Below are 22,964 nucleotides of genomic sequence, written 5' to 3' on the forward strand. Positions count from 1 at the left end.
GGTGTGAAGGGGAATCCTGGTTATGAACGTGGTAGAAACGGGTATTTATTCAACATAGCTTTTCCCCCTAAAGTGTGCCGAAAGCTGGGAGGGGGAACTTCAGAACATTGGCCGGAGTTCAGGGTTGCTTAGTGCAGGTGTGTTTTTAGGACAGGGTTTCTGCAAGAGCCCTTCGTCCCTTGATCTAGCTTGTAGTTGTTCCCCGCTTTTACAATACTTCACTGTTGTTGTGGGGCTCTAATTGCCTTGCGTATTAGCAGACGGGTGCTTCTCTAGTTACCCGGAAAAGTGTTAGCATCCTGTGTGATCTGTTCAGCCAAGCACGCTCCACGCACTTGCGTGTAATTTGAATTGTTTGCATCGATCCGGGTCCTGATAGGAGGCTTATTTCAGTGATTGCTTCTCATTACACTCTCTCCTTAGAAATTAGAGCTGTAAGCAGATGTGCAGATGTAATAAGGCTCTCAGAGTTTTTTTTTTTTTTTTTTTTAAGAGGGATGGGGATGTCAATAGATTCACTGATGTAGGAATGCTGAATTTAAAGAAGGAAGTATGCTGTAGATAGTTTCTACTTGTCATGGATGAGGTTTGTTGGCGGGTCATAGTCAAAGATCTTGCATCTGTGCTCTTTTCTAGCCGTTCCATGAACAAATACAAATTCTGGTTCCCAAATCTTTCCACAGAGGAAGGGAAGAGATAGTTAAGGGCAAAAAAAATGCACTCTGTCATCCAGTTTGTTACTTTGCTGAACTGGGATTATAGCATACATTACTGTCAAACAGTGGGACGTGCTTGCAAGTTTATAATTGAAAACTGCTTTATGATTTTCATAAATCGTGCTGCAAAGAAGCTTTAATATCTCAAGCAGACATCTCAAAGGTGGTGCAACAGTATTTTAAATGAATGACTGGACGTCCATGGGCTAAGATTGCTGAGGTGGTTGCTAGTCAGCTGCAGTCTAGCTTTTTTGTGATATAGGAGATCACATCTTTTCATTTGAACTTGGAGGGTCAGGCTTCTAGTACTCATGAGCTGTATACCAAGATTCTTATATGGTCAAATGTTGTAGGACTTGTACCATGTACTTCAAGAGTTTTCATTCTCTGAAGTAGGTGTATTTTAGGTGAGGCTGTTGAGGAGACAATGCAATTGATCCTTGTAGAATGGAACAATCTCATTTTGTTGCATTCTTTGCTAACATGTTACCACCCACAGCTGGCCATCAGCTTTGTGACTATGTAATTTCAGTGCTGGTTCCTTGATTTAAGTTTAGTGTGGCAGCTTACACTTCTTCTTATAGACAGTTTGGAAGTTATAGGTCTGAACTGGCCAAGCAGCTAGTTTAAGATTATTATATATGGATGGATATTAGAAATAACATTAAACGATTTATGCCAATCCATAAACATTTTTTTTTTCAAATTAAAATCTTCTTACAATTAACTGAAGTGTCCATAACCATGAAGCTGAAATTCTGATGTCGGTTAGGTATTGTCTGTCCAGTCATAACCATATGCACTGAGGTGAAAAACTCCCAAATGTAAAATTTTTCCTGTGTCGTTCTGATGCTTGAGCTTTAGTAGTGCTGTGTGGTGGGACAGCTAGCAAGGGATACTCACAGTAAAATCTTTTTTAATACTTAATAGATAATGTAGGATTGTGTTTAAAAAATTTCAGTGGGGATAGTGCTAAAAAGGACTTGATATTTACTCTGAAGTTGTTTAGAACAGTGTGGTTATGGTCAGGCAGATCTTTTTGATTTTAGCAAGCACATTAAAGCGTATATTTTGTGGAAAAAAAGGAATATAAATATGGAGGGTTTTTTTTTTTTTCTGGCAATTCTTCTGTGTGTCAAACTACTGTTTGATAAACTCCCAGGTAACTTTCTGCAATTTCTCACAAGGTTTTTCTTGCCTTTTCCCCATGCCTTTTACAAGAACTCTGAAGCTTTTGCTTCTCTTCTTGTATTTGGTTAGTACAAAACCAGTAACAGGCTATTGTCGTCCAGAGACGATTTGTGCTGACACAAACCTAACGTATATGTACACTTGCAGTCTGTAAAACAGCTGCCTGGGAACGATCTATGTTGAAGAAGCTCTTCCAACTCAGGCCTGCATTACTTTCTTTTTTGTATACAAATTCAAGTTCTACTTCTGCCTCATTTTTATTTTATGCATCTTATCCTTGTTGTTCAAGCCCTGAATATTAGAAAGTAACACATTAGATTTTACAGCACTGGCAGGTTGTGTGGGAACAGTGAAGAGCAATATCCAGGTTTTTTACTTTGTTAGCCACGTGCCTTTTCAGATGATCTTGTCTTCATTAGTTCAGTGATCTGTACTCCTGTGTTCATAGCAGTGATGTTATAGACCTTCTTAAAAGACTCTCTTCTATTGTTGTATCCCATCTTTGGGCTTCCATGGACTTATTTTTTTCTACAATCACCATTCCCATGGTTCTTTGTGCAGTGTTAAGACTTAATTACAAGGCTAGAGATTGGGGAGAAGCTCTTCCCTTGCGTAATGTAGCCATTATTCTTGCTGCAAAATGAATGAGCTTTTTTTGTTTTTTATGCTTTTGCAGTAAAAGTAGAACTTGGCCTTTTACCCTCATTCATGCATTAAACTGCAGTGAAAGTCTTACCTGACTGAATTTTATGGGGGTTTTATGTCTGGCTAGGAAATAGTAAAGTAACCCATGCTAACTGCAGTGAAGATGTGCCCCAACCTATATTCATCTTAAAACAGAGATTCTGACTTTTGCTTCTACTTTCTAGAATCTAACAAACACTTGTTAGCAGCTGAAAGGTATCAAGTCTTTTGGTGATTGAAGTAAAGAGTAGAAATGATCATTGTGCCTTAAAAGACAGCAGTCTGAGTATGTCAGACTCAGATGTACAAAAGGAAGTTGTAGTAGTAGTAGTACTTGCTTTTTGGTGTTTCTTCTAGAAACTGATTGATTATGTTAGCGCAAGCTGAAAAAGTTTAAAGCAGTTTAGAAGTGATGCTAATCTGTAGTCTGAGGCATTAGATATTAAAATCCTTTGCTTCAGTGTCTTACAAGTGTCTTACATATGAGGCCAGTGTACTTTGTTTTGAAATGTTGCAGAATGTCTTCAGTGATTAAATCAGACACTGAAAAATGACATTAAACACACAGTTTGTAGTTGGATATGGGTTGTGTAATGTAACAGTGCATTCTGTATGAGAAGACTGTGCATGTCTTAAAATCCAAATTTTTGGTTTTAGGCTTGTTTTTTTAAAGGAATAAGACTTAGGGAGTCATGTTGAACAGCTGACTATTGTCCTTTTCCTGCCAGTTTCCCTATGCCACCAGTACCCTTTTGCCTATTTCAGTCACATTTGACGAGGCTGAAGAGATCGCAAAGATTCCTAACTTCATGCAAGATTATGGGAGAGAAAGGCTGGTAAGAGGAAACAGATCCTGTAAGTGCACAGCTGACGTAAGGTTGCAGTGCACACGGTATCTCAAAGGCCGTATAAAAGAAATTTTATAAAAATGCTTAACTGCAAGAAAAGCTTATATTTACAGTTAGCTATAAGACAGGTATACATATATGAACTTCATTACTGCTCGAGGAATTATTTGTTTACAATAGGGTTTTCAAACCTGGTTGTGAAATCTGTTCTTAATGTAAATTGAAGTTTGCCAGAGTCAGCCAGAAATGACTATCATGTATTCACTCCTGTCCCTTCTAATTGGGCCATCTGCTAATTGATGATCAGTTTAACAGATTCCATAGGAAAGTGGAAGGAAGAGGCATGCAGGAAGGAATGAGAATTGAGAGTTGCAGCAAGGACAGAAGAGTCAGGTGGAAAAACAGCTTCAAAGTGAGCAGGCAATAGAAAAGAAAGCAAGAGATGAGAGGACTGAAATAACACATGTAAGGGTTCTGATTTGTGCTTACAGAGAAAATAATGGTGTTACAGCATTGCTTTACCCAGCTGTCTGAATTGCTCATGTAGCAGAGCTGACAAGAAGGAACATGTGCTGTGTCTCAGCCACTCCATTTTGCTCTGGAATCATGACTTGAATCCACCTTAATCGGTGTAAATCCACCTTAATCAGTGTACTGGAGTGTGTAGGCACATGTTCTGTTGTGGTGATTCTGTTGCAAGCGCATTCAATTTTGGAGAAGCATGTGTTAGACAGTTGGGGTAAGAGCTTAAACCACTGCAGGGAGGTTCACCAGAGCTCATCTGTTGGCGTTCTAATCAGGAGAACTTCCCACAATGAATACGACCTTAAGACTCAAGGCACGATCGTGACGTTTGTCATCGTTACTTTCATAGATGTAACCTGTTACAATATGATAATAGAAGATGAGTCTATACATTTGCTCTTTAAAATATTGGGTTTGTGACACTTAAATATTCCAGTTAATTTATACAAATTTTTTTTTAGTTTACATCAAAATACAAATTTGACTGTCTAAATATAAAAATGTCAAATATGAGACACAGAAGCAAAAAAAAGATCCTGAAGCTGTGTAGCTGTAAAGCAGTAGTTATACCATACAGCATAGAAAATTTCATAGTGGCATTTAGCTAGAATAATTTAAATTATGCAAATGCCCTTTTTTCTTTTTATACCTATACGTATATACATTCTGAGCATGAAAACATCCTGAAATACAAACTTTGACTCCAGTCTTGCCAACAATGAGAATTTTTAGGTACTTCAGTGGGATTAATTGAGCCTATTAATACACAAAACCTACATATTTACATGGTCTTTGTATTTGCTTTTAAAACTAGTGAAGCAACTAATTTGCGTTAAGACTTGTAGGGATGAGTCTATAAAAATGTATTAAAAGAATACCCGTTCATTAATTGGTGTCCTCTCTTTTCCTTTTTCAAATTTTTTGAAGAGAAGAGGAGCCATGTATTGATAACTTTTCCTTTCCCAGCTTAGGAAGTTTGCTAAAGTTAAATGTGTTTAACAAATGATATCTTTCAAATAAGGTCCTATCTACTCTTTCAGTCCTCCCAAAAACCTAAATCTTTTTCTAGTGGTGTTATCAGAATGATGTATCAGCAAAAATATATCTGAATTGGAAAACACTTTTACCATTTTTCATAAACTCAAAAATATTTAATGATTCCATGAAACCTGTGAGTTACAAAAGCAGCATACTTGTTTTTATCAAATAGGAATTACGTGGATTAAATGAACTTTTAAAAGAGTACATGAAAGACATCACAGTATGCAGTTTATGAATGAAGCCATTTGAGCAAATGTGTTCTTATATTTCTTCTATGCTCTTCATTCTGGATGATCAAGTAATTCTGATTTCTAGAAGATGAGTATAATGCTTTAAACTGTCTATACAGATTTTTAGTTGGTGAAAGTTTTTGTAGGTCACCTTCTGATCCTCTTAAATACCTTTCATAGGCTTCCTATGTTGTCTGTTAGTATAATTCAGTCTTTAACTAAAAATCTATGAAGGTAATAGTTTTTATCTTTCGGGAACCTGCTTAATAAGTGTCATTACGAAATGTTTTGCATTGAAGCTGGCAAAAATCCACTTAGTTGGAAGAACCTAAAGCAAATGCATGTGATAGCATAAACAATGTTACCCCAGGAGTTTTTTGGAAATATGCAAGATAAGTATTATTTATCTTATTGATGGTGTTTTTAGCAATGCAGTTGACTTCCTTCTGCACTGAGGATAATAGACAAAGTCCGTTTCAAGTGTAGCAGCAAATCGGGAAGAAGTGTAGAGGCATCATTAGGTCTTTGCATATTTTGCGTGGATGCATTCGATGAAAGAGCAAAGCCCAGAGTTCTGAATCTTGGAGTCCTTGCTTCATATGTGAGCTAACTTAGCTTTGTCGTCAGTATTCAAAATGGACTTATTTATAGGAAGTATGAGTATATAGCTGCTCTGAAGGAAAATATTTTGTGTATATGCTCAGTCGGGCTGAAAAACATGGGTGTGGTAGACATTCAAAATGTGAACAGAACGTAATTTTATACTGTACTGCCATCCTCCTTGCACAACCAAGCATTTTTTTACTTTGTACTCCTTAAAAATAATTTTTGTTGTAGTCTTGTGTATGCCAATCACATGCAACTATGTCTTAAACTAATCAGTTAAGAAAATATCATTTTTTAAATTATTTTAAATGTATGAACTGAAAGAATCCAAGTATTTCATAGTTAAATCTATGAAGATGGGTGTTACTGAAGCATGGTTTCTTGCAAATAAATGGGCAATGGGGTTTACTGAAGCTCATTCAGCATATTTCACTTCTACTTCCTGGGCAAGAAATGCATCATAAGAAGTGCATTTCTATTTTGGTTGCTGTTGAAACAACAAATGTAAACTGATTTAATATAGCTATATTGTTTGTTCTTAAAGCTGATTGTATAAGTGCAGGGGAAAATGTGAATTTACACATTCTGATTAAACATGACTGGAAGAGTAGAAATATGTATTTCTTCTTTAATAGAAGATTTCATCAGCCACAGCATTGTGCATTATTTAGAATAAGCTATGCAAAGATGTTCATCTTCACTAGTAGGACAGACAAGGAAGAATCTTCTAATACCTGGCAAAAAAAGTGAAAGCACAATTAAATGAGTGCTTTTACTACTGAGATTTATTTTTACAAATTATAAATAATTTTGCGCTCGGAATGTTTTGTGACAGAATTCAGTAATGTTTTATTCTTGTTGAGGAAAACATTGTTATTCCCCGTTACAAAGTTCACTATTTACTTTTAATGTGTTACAGTCACCAGGAAAAGTTTTATTTTACTTTTTTGTTTTGTTTTGTTTACTAACCTATAGCTAAGGCCATATTTGAGAAACTCAGCTTATGTATACCTATGCAACATGACTTGGTTATGTGAGGCACCTGTCATCTTTATTCCTTACTCCTTGGGGAAGGCAGACAGCATTGCAGGGAAGAATCTGGCATAGGGTATATATGAAGGGAGAAATGGATCTTTAGAATTTTGATGACAAATATAAGTTTTGAGATAGAAAATTTCTTTTAAAAACTAAAATTTGTGGGTTTACACAGGAAATTCACAACTCTATAAAATATAAAGTATTTTACAGCAAACTACTGAACAATGACCTCTCAACTTTATCAACAACTGTGTATCCTAGAACGGGATAGATATGCCGCCCCTCATCCCATGCAGAATCACAGAATGGTTGAGGTTGGAAGGGACCCCTGGAGATCATCCAGTACAATACCTCTGATCAGCCAGGGTCATCTAGAGCACATTGTCCAGGATTGTGTCCAGACGGCTTTTGAGTATGTTTCTCCAGCAAAGGAGACTACACAGCCTCTCTGGGCAACTGGTTCCAATGCTCTGTCACCCTCACAGTCAAGAAGTTTTTCCTCAGGTTCAGATGGAACTTCCTCTGGTTCAGTTTCTGCCCGTTGCCTCTCGTCCTGTCGCTGGGCACCACGGAGAAGAGTCTGGCCCCATCCTCTCGACACCCTCCCTTCAGATACTTGTACACGTTGATGACATCACCTCTCAGTCTTCTCTTCTCCAGGCTGAACAGGCTCAGCTCCCTCAGCCTTTCTTCAGAGGAGAGGTGCTCCAGCCCTCTAATCATCTTTGCAGCCCTCCGCTGGACTCTCTCCAGGAGTGCCATGTGTCTCTTGTACTGGGGAGCCCAGAATTGGACACAGCACTCCAGGTGAGGCCTCCCCAGGGCTGAGGAGAGGGGCCGGATCACCTCCCTCCACCGGCTGGCAACACTCTGCCTCATGCACCCCAGGAGACCACTGGCCTTCTTGGCCACAAGAGCACACTGCTGACTCATGTTTAACTCGTTGTCCACCAGCACTCCCAGGTCCTTCTCGGCAGAGCTGCTTTCCAGCAGGTCAACCCCCAGCCTGTCCTGGTGCCTGGGGTTATTCCTCCCTAGGTGCAGGACCCTGCACTTGCCTTTGTTGAACTTCAGGAGGTTCCTCTCCGCCCACCTCTCCAGCCTGTCCAGGTCCCTCTGAATGGCAGCACAGCCCTCTGGTGTGTCAGCCATTCCCCTCAGTTTAGTATCATCAGCACACTTGCTGAGGGTGCACTCTGTGCCTTCCTCCAGGTCACTGATGAATACATTGAACAAGACTGGACCCAGGACTGACCCCTGGGGGTCATTGCTAGCTACAGGCCTCCAACTAGACTGCGCCACTGATCACAACCCTCTGAGCCAATACAGCCAGTTCTCAATCCACCTCACTGTCCACTCATCTAACCTGCACTTCTTGAGCTTGCCTAGGAGGATGGGATGGGAGACAGTGTCAAAAGCCTTGCTGAAGTCCAGGTAGACAACATCCACTGCTCTCCCTTCATCTACCCAGCCAGTCATTCCATCACAGAAGGCTATCAGATTGGTCCAGCATGATTTCCTCTTAGTAAATCTGTGCTGACTATGCCTGATCACCTTCTTGTCCTCCAGATGCTTGGTGATGACCTCCAGGATGAGCTGTTCCATCACCTTTCCCGGGATGGAGGTGAGGCTGACAGGCCTGTAGTTTCCTGGGTCCTCCTTCTTGCTCTTTTTGAAGACTGCAGTGACGTTGGCTTTCTTCCAGTCCTCAGGGACCTCTCCTAATCTCCAGGACTTCTCAAAGATGATGGAGAGTAGGCTAGCAATGACATCAGCTAGCTTCCTCAACACTTGTAGGTGCATCCCATCAGGACTTGTGGGTGTCAGGTTCGCCTAAATGATCTCTAACCCAGTCCTCCTCAAGCAAGGGAAAGTTTTTGTTTCTCCGGCCTTCCTCTCTTGTCCCCAGGGTCTGGAATTCCTGAGGGCTGGTCTTAGCAGTGAAGACTGAAGCAAAGAAGGCATTCAGCAACTCTGCCTTCTCTGTTTCCTTCGTCACCAGGGCACCCACCCCATTCAGCAGCAGGCCCACATTTTCACTAGTCTTCCTGATATATTTGAAGAACCCCTTCTTGTTGTCCTTGACATCCCTTGCCAGATTTAACTCCAAAGGGACCTTGGCCTTCCTCGTCGTATCCCTTCATGCTCTGATAGTGTTGCTATATTCCTCCCAAGCGGCCTTTCCCTGCTTCCACCTACTGTACACTTCCTGTTTATGTTTGAGTTTTGCCAGGAACTACTTGTTCATCCATGCAGGTCTCCTGCCCCCTTGAGCAAAGTAAGAACTTTGCTCAAGTTCTTACTCATACGGATGCACCGTTCTTGAGCTTGGAGGGGGTGGTCCTGAAATATTAAGCACCTCTCTTGGACCGCTCTTTCTTCTAGGGCCCAATCCCATGGGATTCTTCCAAGTAGGTCCCTGAAGAAGCCAAAGTTAGCTCTCCTGAAGTCCAGGGTTGTGATTCTACTTTTTGCCCTTCTTCCTCTTCGCAGGATGCTGAACTCCCACATCTCATGGTCACTGCAGCCAAGGCTGCCCCCAGCCTTCACATCTCTAACCAATCCTTCCTTATCTGTTAGTACAAAATCCAGCAGCGCACCTCTCCTCATCACCAGTATCAAAAAGTTATCATCAATGCTTTTCAGAAACCTCCTAGCTTGCTTTTGTCTTGCTGTGTTGTTCCTCCAGCAGATGTCAGGGTGATTGAAGCTCCCCATGAGAACCAGGGCCTGTGATCATGAGGCTACTTCCAGCTGTCTATAGAAGGCCTCATCTATTTCCTCTTCTTGATCAGGTGGCTTGTAGCAAACACCCACAACAGTGTCACCCATGTTACCCTGCCCTTTAATCCTTACCCGTAAGCTCTCGACTTGCTCATCATCCACCCCTAGGCAGAGCTCCATACATTCTAGTTGCTCCCTCACATAAAGGGCAACTCCATCACCTCGCCTTCCTGGCCTGTCTTTCCTAAAAAATATATAGTCATCCCTGACAGCATTCCAGTCATGCGAACTATCCCACCATGTCTCTGTAATTGCAATGAGATCATGGCCCTGCAACCACACACAGATCCCTAATTCTTCCTGCTTATTCCCCATGCTGCGCGCATTGATGTACAGGCACTGCAGAGAGGTATTTGAGCATGCTGATTTCCCAAGAGGGGTGCAAGAGGATTCCCCATAGTCTTGTCTTGTAGGCACTTCCTTGTCTGCATGCACTTGCTGGAAGTATCCCCACTTGAGCCCTGTTTTGCTGACTGCCTGGTCCATATAACTCTCCCCTTCCCCCATCCTGAGTTTACAGCCCTCACCAGGGTGGCCAGCCTGTTGGCAAAGATACATGTGCCCTGCTTAGTGAGGTGGATCCCATATTTCCCAGTCAGTTGTTGATCTTCAAACAGGGTCCCATGGTTGTAGAAACCAAAACGCTGTTGCCAACACCAGTGGCGCAGCCAGTTGTTTACTTGGAGAACCTGTCTACTCCTCTTCCTATCCTTCCCCTTCACTCGCAGGATCAAGGAGAAAACGACCTGGGCCCCCAGACCCCTGACAATCATTCCCAGAGCTCTGAAATCTGATTTGCTAGTTTTCAGGTTGCCTTTGGTATCATTGGTGCCCATGTGGAAGAGCAGCAGTGGGAAATAGTCGGATACGTGAACAAGCCTTGGCAGTCTTTCCATGACCTCTCCGATTCAAGCCCCTGGCAGGCAACAAACCTCTCTAGGCAAGTAATCAGGTTTGCAGATGAGTACCTCTGTCCCCTGTGGGGGGGAGTCACCCACAGCAATCGCTTGCTGCTTCTTTTGGGTGTTCCTGCGTGGCATAGGGTCCGTCGGCTCAGTTGCTTCACTTGAAGCCATGCCCAGCTCCTCCTGAGCTTGGAGGGCACTAAACCTGTTCATCAACTGTAAGTCTTCAGGAGGAGCAAGAGCCTTTCTCCTCGTATGAGAAGTGACCAGTTTCTAGCCTTCATCCTCTACATAGTCATTATGACTTACTGTTCCACATGGCACAGAGCCCACCTGTATCTCTACTGCTATAGGAGGTTGAGACTCTTGTAGCTGTAAGGTCTCTGATAATATCCTATCTATCTCTTGCTCGTCTTCTTGGATGCTACACAGCCTGCTTACTTCCTCCCATAACTCCTTTACCTGGCGACACAGCTCATCAATAGCAGCACGCCTGCTGTGGAAAAGTTGACTGTTGGCCCCAGCCTCACAGAGAGGCCTGAGGCGCTCCCTGCAGCCTGAGACCTGCAGAGCTGCATCTGCTGCCAGGTCTGTCTGAGTTGGAAGCCTCTGACACAGCTGACAGCGCAACTCCAACAGCTACTGCTGAATGTGCTCTGTGGCATGTCATAACCATATCTGAGGAAGTGTACACTATTATGACAGGAGACAAAGGTCCCTTCTGCGCACGCTGCTGGGCAAACTGTTGCATCTGTTCACTATCTCTGTTAGCTGCACTCAAAAAAGATAGGACTAACACCGGTATAATCTTAAAAACATATTAGCCTGGTTATGGTCAAGTCTTTTTAAGAGAAATGCTTTCAGTTAGGCTGGATGATAATGACAAGGTAGGACACTAAAGCTGCTATTGTTTGCCTGCATGCTGACATGTTTTTGGGTAGTATTTTTAATATAGACTGGCTAATTATTTATTGAGACACATGCTATAGAGTGGGTATATTTATGTTAGTGTATTAGTTCAAATAAAGCGTATGTACTTCTGAAGAGCTTCTTCCAGACATCCCCTTGTACCACAGTTTGGTTTCCATCTTAGAGTGGTCTTGCAGTGCACAAATTAGATTCCTTTTGGAGAAAATGAAATTGAGCAACGTACTTCAGTCACAGCTAGGTGTTTAGTGCCAAAGCCAAGTGGAACTAGACTGGTGAAAAACCTCCGAAATTCAAATAATGCGTATGTCAGGACATGAGCACCAACTGATTTGCCTTACAGATCTGCACCTATTTGCTTATGCATGTTAGCTGTCTCAAGAGTACTAGTTCTACACATAACACCAAAATAGTGCGATGTCTGCAGCAGTGAAAAAAGACAATTGTAAAAGTCAGGAAATAGTAGATAACAGTTTTATTATTGTAGCAGGCTTAAAAAACAAAAATCAAAAAACGAGCAACAAGTGCAGCTTTTATGTTCACTTTACCATTTTTTTCCTTTCCCATTGAAATATACCTGGGTCAATTTCTTTGTTTATTTTTGAACTTTGAGAAAATACATATTTATGAAACTTGCAAATTAGGGAAATCTAACTGAACTTAATTATACAAACATAGTATGTTTTCCTCTCCCACTGTGTTTTCTGGCCTTTGATTCCGTTAAACTGAAATAAAAACAATCATTTATTTCATGAGAATACTGTTTTATAACCATTGATACTTTAACATCATTTCCAGGATCATGTTCAATAATAAATAGAAATTAGACAAATCTTGAAGTCTGTCCAGGATTAATGTGTTAAAATTAAAAACAAAATAAAACTGTCATTTTTGAGACTTGTCTTTTAAAACTCATAGCCGCATGTGTAGCATCTAGAACAGAGTAGCTTACAAAACTGAAGCTCATACAAAGCCAAATATTCTTTTACATTTTGGCAAACTGTGCAACTTGAAAACAATGCAGTGTAACATATCCTTACAATTATCATCTAGTATATAGAGAACTTCACATTTGCTTCTTTGTGGAATTGGATTTATGTGTTTGCTGTATTTTTTTCTGTGTTGAAATAGTCTGTGTTTAATAGGTCACAGTCAACATTTTGATCTTTTCAAACATCTGTTACATTGTAGTGTTCTTTTCCATATGCTATTTTAACACGTTTCAGCTGGGCTAAATCAAATGCAGTTTATGTTTTGGCATTATTATCTGTTCCAGTGTAAGTTGTAATAAGCCAAACTACCTGTGTTTTAAGACTGCGTATTACGTTCCTTCATACACACCTTAGTTGTTGAAGTTTTCTCTTCGCTTTATAAAGCTATGTTGTGTTAACTGTTACAAACATGTATTCTGAGCCAGTATAATTATCTCTGGGCTGGAAGGAGAGTAACATAATGCAATGTATTGTGGTAGATATTAGCTTTTGTTTGATCTGTGTTGTGCGTCTGCTCTTTCCACTTCTAAAATTTTGGGATAAAACTTCTGTATGGTCCCTGTGCTTCCACTCAGGCAGGTAGAGAAAATGGAGTTGGGGTTTACTAACCAGAGTTAATGATGTTCCTTTCTTTGCACTGCACAATGTCAAAGCTAAGATGCTGTGTGGGGACTGAGCACCTATTGTATAGGTTGTTCAGTGGGGCCTGAAGGGGAAGAGGATCATTCTGGGATCTTCCCATATGACAGTTAAAAGCCAGAGGAAGTACTTCTATACTCTGCAGCATGCATCCTAGATTGAAGTCTGCCAAGTCTATGTTGCAACCCCAGTTAGTCTGGCTGGTAGGAGATAGACTCCACTTCTGCCCCGAAGCTTTGCTGACCCTTTGCCCAAAAGATCAAATGGTACCATTATAGTTGGTGGTATCACTGTGCTTCCTTTACATCCATATTTGCATATTGGAAGATTCAAATGGTAGTGATAATACATACTGTAATGCGGAATGGGAAACCTTTCTTAGCAAAGGATAGTTAGCTTTTAAAAAAAGCTTTTTTGTATCACATGTTAACATGCGTTTTAGCATACTCTTTCAAGACCCAGCTGCATACTGTGTCCCCGCTCTCTGCAACTAACACACTAGGCACAGTATCAGTTGTTACTTCGAGGGGAGTATTAACTTATTTTATTACAGACCGAAAGAAAGCTGTAGGGGCCAGTCTCAGTAGTTACGGGGCTTTTCTATTGGTATAAAATAGCCATGCTGGTTTGCACTAATAAAACATACATAAACAGTTATAGTCAAACATAGATAATGCCTTGCTCTGAAATTAAGTGAAAATCTAAGCCTTGAATAGCAGCCTTGAATAATCAGAAAATAGTAACAGTATAGGAGTACCGTAGTGTGTTTTACTTATTGGCCAGTCAGGATCATTATTATGCTAGAGATATAAATATTGTATTTGGGTCCGTACAAAACAGAAACACCAGAAAAGTTTAACACCATAATTTTCTTCATTCCAAAGACAGAATAAAGCAGCTAGTCCATCCTGGCTTTGAAAATAAAGAGCATTTTCTAAAAACCTGCTCTTAAATTTATTTATTTTTAATGAACTGGAGATTATAACAGTAGGGCGTAAAAGGCCTCCTCTGTTACTTTTTTCCCCCTTACTTTATTTGTAAAAAATATCTACCTTGCCAGAGCTCATGGCTCTATTTCAATTGTATTTTGTTTTAAGGTTGCGAAATCAAATATTTGGAAGTCGTGACGTGCTTTGATCTAAATGAGGGCTTATTCCCCTTTTCCTTACCACCATGATCACCATTTGAGAACAGCTTCTAAAGTAGTAAGCACTATGGCCATGTCCTCAGTAAAAGAAAAGCTATATGATACTGGAGAACTGCAGGGAATATCACTGATGAGAAAGTGGCCAGGACCGTGTTGTGAGTGGAGTGGAGCTGTACTGACCATCTGAAATACGGAGTTATGTTATCTTTGGCTCTATTCTAATTAAAGTTGCCATCTCCTGGTGGGCCTTTGGCAATGTGTTTCCAGTTTGAGAATTACTGGGCTAGACTGCATAATCAGTCTTAGTTCTGCAGTATTGCAATCACATCATAGTAGATATCACATAATATAGTTTCTATTTTAATTTTATGCATTTTGATACATTCATGATTTTAGCTCTGTCCCTTTTGCCCCGTCTGTAATTAATCTGTGAAATGCTGAGCACTATTTTTAATGCGCTTTGTGATTTTGATTTAACTTTTATTTTGTTAATGCCCAATGCCATTTGCTATATGTTTGGTGTAGAGGAAGAACTTGTTGGGAAGGAGCCCTATATCTTCTTAAGATGCTTTGCTGTATAGTACGGGCTATTTTAGCTTCAATTGGACCTGACTTTAGATTGGAATATTCATGCTCATTTATTAGTCTGATAGACCATAGGCATGTGTGTATGTATTTGTGTAAATATATACATGTTATACGCAATGAATATCATATGCAACAAAGGAGATTTAGGTTTGGATACAATTGCTTCTCTCTAAAAGCAGTTAGTGTGAAACTTCATAGAAAGTTTTTTTTTTTTTTTGTTCTCTGAGTTTTCCAGAGCAGAGGCTTGTGGTGTATCTCTCTTCTTTTTTTTTTTTTTTTTTTTTTTTTTTTTAAGTAGTTATTTGTCACGGGTAAGGCTGTGTTCACAGCCGGTTACCGTGGAGAAACTTAAATACAACAGTTTATTATCCTATGTGAAAAGTATTGTTATACCTAGTAGGCAAATCTAAGAACGATGTAGTTAGTCCTCAAAAGACTGGATTTAAATACTTTATTTATGTTAATGAAGGCTGTGTGTGCTATGCTGATAATCTCTTTGTGAAAACGACTTCAGTTTTTTTTCAAAAGGAATGTCATGCTTTTGTTCAAACTGGTTTACATGTAACTGTTGATGGATAAAATATTATCTTGCTATGCTTTCCTCTTCACACCTTTTCATTCTCCTTCCTTTGAAATGAAGTGTTTGTTGCACCAGTTCAGGCAAAAGTCGTATGTTGGAACTAGATTAAGCGAAGTTACTTTCTCTGCCTTCTTTTTGAGGATCAAAACAACACATTTGTTGGGCAAAGTGTGCAGCATTTCTAATGTACGCCAACACTTGCTGCATTGTGTTGTCCTTAACTTTACAGATTTCAAGGTATTTAACAGAGTACTTTGAACATCATATAGTTTTAGCGCAAGTGAAACAGACTCATCTCTTTGCTTCCTGTGAACAATCTACATTTCTTAACAGTGTAGGAATTATCGTTGTAGAGAGAAGCTCACCATTTGACCTTGTATCATCTGCTTTGCAGTATTATATAAGTGCAATTGTTATTCAAGGAACTGCACTCTGAAAATAATAAATACAGCACACCAAAACAGTGTAATTACGTGAAAGTACATGCAAATCGTATCACTGTTTTTGAGTAGAGCATACTTAGAATGTTTTTGAGTAGAACATACTTAGAAACAAATCTCTGAGGGGTTTTGGATTATGCTGAAATAATTGCTGGTGTTGGAAGTGTGTTAGGTTCTTCTCTGTATTATGAGCATCTAAGATATATGGAACAGAAGACTTGCTGAAGGACCTGTCTACTTTCAAACTTATCTGAAATGATTTTATTGCCAATCTAAACAACTAGAGAGTGTAAATCAACAGAAAACTTAAAGGACCGATTTTTCTGCATTCTTGGCTAATACCATCCTGCCTAATAGCTTGTCTTTGCATTAAGAAATAGGACTAACTAAATATGTTTGGTTAATTTGCCGTGTATGATTATTGAGCTGGGACATAAACTCTGCTTTCTCCATCCTTTTTGGATACAAACAGGAAGATTGTTTGGAGGATAAAAACATTTGAGCCAGGCAACTGTAAACCTATGCAAATGTAAGAATTAGGATTGAAATACAATGCGAAATGCATAACTGTATCTCAGTACGCATTGTAGAAAACAGCTGATTCTTGAACAATGTCTCTTTGCCCCAGATGTTTCCTGCGGCCAGACTCTAAGCTATTGACTGTGTTTCATATGCCTGCGATGTGTGTGAGCTGCCACTCATGGCTGTAGTTACGCATTTTAGAATTTCAGAGGCAGTCATTTATCCCTGCAAAAAAACTCAGAATGTCTTTCTCAGGTAGTTAAACTCGCTGTGTACATAGTTGCAACACTAATATTTTATTGCTTTTAATTTTCTAGGGCGCCAATGCCTCAGCTTTGGAGAAAGAGATTGGTCCGGAACAATTTCCAGTCAATGAGCATTATTTTGGTTTGGTTAATGTAAGTTTCAGTGCATAACTTGATTGCTTTGAAATTCCACAAGTGAATTTGCTAAACAACAAGATTTTGATTGAGTGAATAATTAAAAACTGAAAGATATATTTAATATATTTAATGTATTGAAATAGAATTCAGTATTCAATAGATTGAAATAATTGTTGAAATTGGACTCTATTTAATACTTTATTTCATTTGATTTATTATAGGCTATTTTTCTTTGTTTAAATCACTGTCTGGCTATAAAAATGTAGAAATCTTTAAAAAAAAGTGTTTGGAATATACAGCTTGCAGTTGGTAATATGCCAATTTAAGTGAATAAATACACTAAAGTAAAAAATTATGATAAATCATAGATGATACGAAGCATTGCTGTCTGTCATTTGTATTGAAACGTTAAAAAAAAAAAAAAAAAAAAAGACCCTGAAGGGGATAAAGAAGTGTTGAAAAAATATAATCTTGTTTAATTCCATCTTAAGTTCTCAGCATTCTCAGAATACCCGATTTCTGATATTACCTGTGAAAAGTGTATCTTAGAAGTTTCGTGATTCTATCTGGAATCAATTATTAAATAGTTTTCTTTTTCGGGGCTTCAGAAAGTACATATTACAAACAGGTTGATTTAACAGGAGCCATCATCTTACTTTTGTTAATGAAACTAATGAATTATAATACTGTTCTTTTGCAACATATGTTTCCACCTCTGTGTTCTTAGCACTGACATGCTTCTGGAGTCTGCACTCCCAATATACATCTAGTTAGTAAAAATCCTCACTGATTAAGCTAACTTAGATATATCTCAACTGCCCATGACTTAAATTACTAATTTTTTCCTTTCTCATGAAAGGTTGAAATACCTTCAAAATGTGGCTTTTTTTTTTCTAAAAAGATGAAATACCCTAGTTGAACTGTTAACACTTGCTGTTAGTTCCATAGCTCATTTTAAGCATGTAAACTCATTTCCCTCAAAGCTGTTCTTACCTTTTCTCAAATCCATTACTCTATTGGCAGATAAACCTATTTTCCTAGTCTCTTATCCCAGTCCAGAGGATTTGTCGTGCCTCTCTGTGCATGTTTCCAAATGAATTGAGTAGCATTTCTTTTATTTATTTTACTTTTCTTTTATACATACAAAAACTGCTAACTTTAACTTGTGCCCTGGATATTGGTTGATATGATTGTGGTCCCACTGTCCCTTTTTAGACTTGAATGTATCCCCTGTTTTTGCCATATAAATGTATCTGAAGGAAGGAAAATACAAAAGAGAAACCTGAAAACTTACAACATCCTCATAATAATCTTGTATAGTCAGATATCCTAAGTGAATCTTCTCTGACGAATTCCAATGACCGTTTCCCTTTCTCTTGAGAGTAGCACTTTAAAATTTGAACTATGGTAATGTGCAAAAGCCTTTTCCTGTCTTGGTATTGTTTTTTAATTATGCTTCAACATTTTTGGAACAGTGGCTTAGCTTAAGCCTTTCTATTCCTCTGTGGTTGTGTGTCTCTAGAAATGCTTATTAAAATGACCCAAATATTCATACGCTAAACAAACTAACGCCAGATCAACCTGCAGATCACATATTACAGATAAATTCCAATTTTACGTTAGCCGTGTAAATTCAAATGATATCAGGTATCTCAAGGTACTCTTTTAATTTCCTATGTAGAACAGGACGATAGATGTTTCTTATTTTAGCTTCAAACAATGAAGTTTTATGGACCAAACTTCTTCGAATTGTAGCTGAAATGAGATTCTGTTAAGTCTGTGGCACTCTGATGCTGTGTGTTTCAAGTACAGCGGTTGGCTAAGGCAATTCCATCATACTGTTGCTTGAATGGTTTTTGGATCCGTTATACTGATTGTGTTTATTAATACGTTATCTGGATGCCATTACATGTGTAATAAACTTGCAAAATTCAAATCTGCCAGGAAGGGGAAAGGTAGCAGTCTCTTTACTAGCAGATGGCCAATTTCCTATTCAGAAGGAATGGCAGAGCTGATGATAATTAGGAGTAATGAACTGTTAGATTGAGAAGTGATAGCAATCACAAATTTTGTCTCCATTGAATTATTTAATCATTTCATAGCAATTACAGGAAGTGAGCCTTTTAGAGGGTAATTAACATTTACTACTAATTTTTTCTAATTCATTTATCAATTTTGTTTGTCCTAATTTTGTCCACAGTAACTGAGAAAGACCATATGATGTGGAAATCAATAGCTATGTTCTAGCTGTGTGATAGCTAGTCATTTGTGATGTCTGGGACAGGATTTTAGATACAGATGATGATTCTGTAGTAGAGATCTGTGAATCATAAATGTAGAGATTATCCAGATATAATGTAAAAGAAGAAAAGGTGGAAGGATCCTCTTATCTCCTTTCCAAGTTTTTGGGGAAATCTAGGAATTACTCAGAGGCTATGATGAAAGAACAATTTGAGAGGTAAAAGAAGAATTAAGAAAGGGCAATTGTGGGAAGCATGTGGAAGAACAGATGGTCAGTGGGATGTTTGATTGTGTCAATGAAAGCTCTAAATAGAAAACTTGGCTTACAATTAAAAGGACAAATACCATTCATGAATTTAGCAGAAAATATTTAAGATGCATGGTAATATGAAAATGTTATTATTATGAAGTACTGCTGTTTGAATCCACTAAACTGAGGATCATTGTGGACCATCTATCTGAGGTAGCAACTCCTCTAAAAATGCTAGACATGAGCACTTCATTCTAATTACCCTGTCAGGGGCAAGTCAAAGTGTATTTCAGGCTTGCTGCTGATTCCTTCTCTCTGCATGTCAAGCCAAGTGCTAACTATGAAGAAAAAAAAAATAACGTTAGCATTGCTAACATCATCTGGAGAGCTGGAACACAAGAGTGACCCCTGATATCAGATCAGAGAAAGCTTTCTTGCTTGAATAGAGGTTTTAGTGATGAGATTCAGCAAAATATCAATTGTCTGTAGACGTGGCTCAAATCTGTAAGCTACACATCAATAATACATATACTATATGTCTGATGATACTTATCAAAGAGTAGTCTCACCATTCCAAATATAGCTCATTTTGTTGTTTTTTTTCTCTAAAAATTTTTTTGGGGACCGTTGTAGGCTTCATTAGTCAAATTGCTGCTGTGCAGTCCTGACCTACTCCTTTCTCCAGCTCTGGCCACCTCTGTCCTTGTACTAAGACATTTCGGCTTACTTAGGTGCCAAACTACTCCCTCCCCCTTTTCTTTTGCCTTGATTGAATAATTTTCTACTAGCAGAGTAAGCTAAAATGGTTCAGTTCCAGGGCAGACAAACTACAGTGCTGGCAGAAGGGGTAACAGGGAGGATTATGCAGCTGGCATGGGAAAGGAGTGTGGGGCCATGAGAATTAGACTTGGGTAAGACTATGAAAGTGCAGCATCCGCACTACCGTTATATTACTGCAGTTTTTAAGTAGCTCTGGAAACTTGTAAACAGATAGAAAAAAGCATCTTTTAGTTCCCATTTTACTATAAATGTCAGCCATGGGTGTCAGATATAGGAGTTAGATTCATCTTGATTGAACCAGCTGAGAATTTGAGAAATTTGGTGCACAGAAAACATGGGAGTACACATGGACAATCAGGTCTGCATATCACTTCTTTCCCTCCAAAATTCAGTAATGCAAACTCTTAACATCAGTGTTTTTCACAAATTAAATTCCTGATCGTATCCAATGAGTATCAAATAGCAATCATTTTTAATCTCATAAAGTGATCCTTCTTCAGAGTTTATCAGACTTCCAGAACAGAAAGTTTGATTATTCAGTCTCCTGCAATGGATCTGTGTATTTTGGAAGAATCACAACGAACAAAAGTTGTCAGAGCTAGTGATGTATCAGATCTAGGAGGAACCATCCTGGTATACCAAAACAGTATTCTTAGCAGATCTAAGTTTGTGTAGGTCTCTTGTTTCTTCTCGGAGATCTGTAGGGGTCAATAAACAACTCTTTTTCCTATTGTGTATTGCATCAAAAGAGTAAACTGTAAGGTCATAAGCAGTTCACAGTGAGTTCAGATTGTTGCAACTTTCCTGATTGTCTCTTCTTCTTTTTTCTGTGTTTTTTTTTGTTTGTTTGTTTCCAGGCAGACTTGGGTGTTGTAACTTTGATATTGGGCTTTAAAAAAGGGTAGGGGGAGAAAGTATAGTGTGCGGAATTTTTGTGAAATAAAATAATCTGATTTCTCAGAATTTAGAGCAGAACAACATTGTGAACAAGAAAAAGACACTTTTTTGTTTGTTTTTTCTTAAATATGTATGTTTTAAGATGAGCCTCACAGGAACAAGGAGGACGGCAATAAACTAGTTGAAAGCATTAGTTAAAACAACTCCACTGTACACAGTCTCTATTACCTTTTCCTAACTGAGATAGAGGAGTTCAGATTGACAGTTTAAGATACAAAAGTACAGTGGTGGTGTTCCTTGCTGTCTTCTGCTGTTCCTCTGAGGAGGACTTCACAAGCATTTCATTTTCCAACAGTTGAGTTAACTAGCATTTAGTTAACTAAATGTTCTTCTTGTTTTAAATAGTTTGATGGGCTTTCCATACTGTACACTTTCATGTCTCAAAGTGGTTGGAGCTTTACGTTGTCACTACAAAGCATACAGCTTATGCTTACAAACTTCCCATTATACAGTGTGTTGCTTTCATCTTTTTACAAGTATTGTGCTTCTGAGGCAGTGCTAATTGTAAAGTGAGCAGAAAAGGAAGGTGTCTGTTCTTCAGGTTGGCAGGAGAGCTAAGGATTAAAGAAGTAGTATTAGGAAGTGATGTATGTTGTAGAGGTCAAAAAGGCCCAGACTGAGAGTGTTCAGTAGATGGTGGGAGGACAAGGAGACTGGAACAAGGTCTTGGGTGTTTCTGAAATTAGGGATGTGCTTTTGTATTTGTATTTTGTGCAAAGATAGAAAGGAAGGTAATAAATGCTAATCTTACCATACTTATCTATATAACAACGTCATGATAATTTTTGAATAATAATAAGCTTACATTTTAAAAAGATTTTAGGTTTTGAAGCTACGAAGATTGATGCTCTAGATATAAAACAAATGCAAAGTAATGCAATGCAATGTGAAGTTGTCTTAATGAGTCTGTTGTCAAACAATCTTCTATTAATTACTGTCTTTTTGAATTTGGTTGGAGAAAACCTCTCAAGAACTGAATCTCCTTTTATTTCCTATCTACAGGCATATAAGTTAACCTATAATCATATTAAACTTAATCGTCTCAATTTCTCTCAGTGTTCCCATTTCTTTGTCGCTTTGCGTTTTGGTTGTCTCTCACTACATGTTTACCATTCTAATTAATTTGTCCTCAGACTGTTTCCTTTTAAAATTGGAATGTTATGAAATTTTTTTATTTGCTGCCTTTTTATCTTTGGGCGCTTGCTGCAGAAATTATAGCGCTTTTTGGCATTTGATTTGATATTAAGAACTTTCTTAACATTTTAATATAATTATCTTTTATATGGCTGTTTTTAATTATAAACTCATAAATAACTTACATTATTAAATGTTTTGACATAAATTACTGTGTGACTTTATTTGCTTCCTTTTAAGAAAAAATTTTCCTCTTAAAATGAGTGACCTACTTGAGGATAGAATTGGGCCACAAAGAAGCTAAAATAAGCATTCTCCCTAGCTTAAAAAATAAAAATAATTGGTGTTAATTTCCTCACTTTTCTAATATGCAGGTCTTAAGAATTTGTATTCTCTTCATTTTTTTTTTTAATTACTTATTCTTTCTGTGCATCTTGGGTATTTAGAGAACAGTTCTTCATATTTCTTTAACTAAAAAAAAAAAGAAAAATGATTATTTACATGCCATTTTTCTACATAAATTATATATAGTATTCTTGTTGGTCATTGTCTCAACTGGGAGAGAGTGAAAAACAGTTACTTCTCTGTTATTCTTTAGAATTAGAAGCTTTCAATCCTTTTTTTCTATTGAAAGAATCTGCTTTTAAAATACCTCTAACTGCACTCTTTTTCCTATAAAACAGTGACCCCATTGCAATATAGCCTTATAATTTGCTACTGGTATATGCTAATATTTTTATATAAAACCTTAATATGAGCCTTACTTTTACATTTTACGGAATGTGTGTAGTAGGTAAATGTTTCAATTTGCAGGCT

The 22,964-nt window shown here is 38.3% G+C and overlaps 1 protein-coding gene across 1 annotated transcript in view; it reads left to right on the forward strand.

The window, feature by feature from the left end:
• Positions 1 to 22,964, forward strand: part of USP12 (ubiquitin specific peptidase 12) — a 41,956-nt gene that overhangs the window by 602 nt on the left and 18,390 nt on the right. The window contains exon 2 of the mRNA XM_068930185.1: positions 16,721 to 16,801. Coding sequence (XP_068786286.1) covers positions 16,721 to 16,801 — 81 coding nt within the window. The remainder of the gene's footprint in view (positions 1 to 16,720; positions 16,802 to 22,964) is intronic.

This window comes from Struthio camelus, chromosome 1 (assembly GCF_040807025.1).
Source record: "Struthio camelus isolate bStrCam1 chromosome 1, bStrCam1.hap1, whole genome shotgun sequence".
Lineage (NCBI taxonomy): Eukaryota > Metazoa > Chordata > Aves > Struthioniformes > Struthionidae > Struthio > Struthio camelus.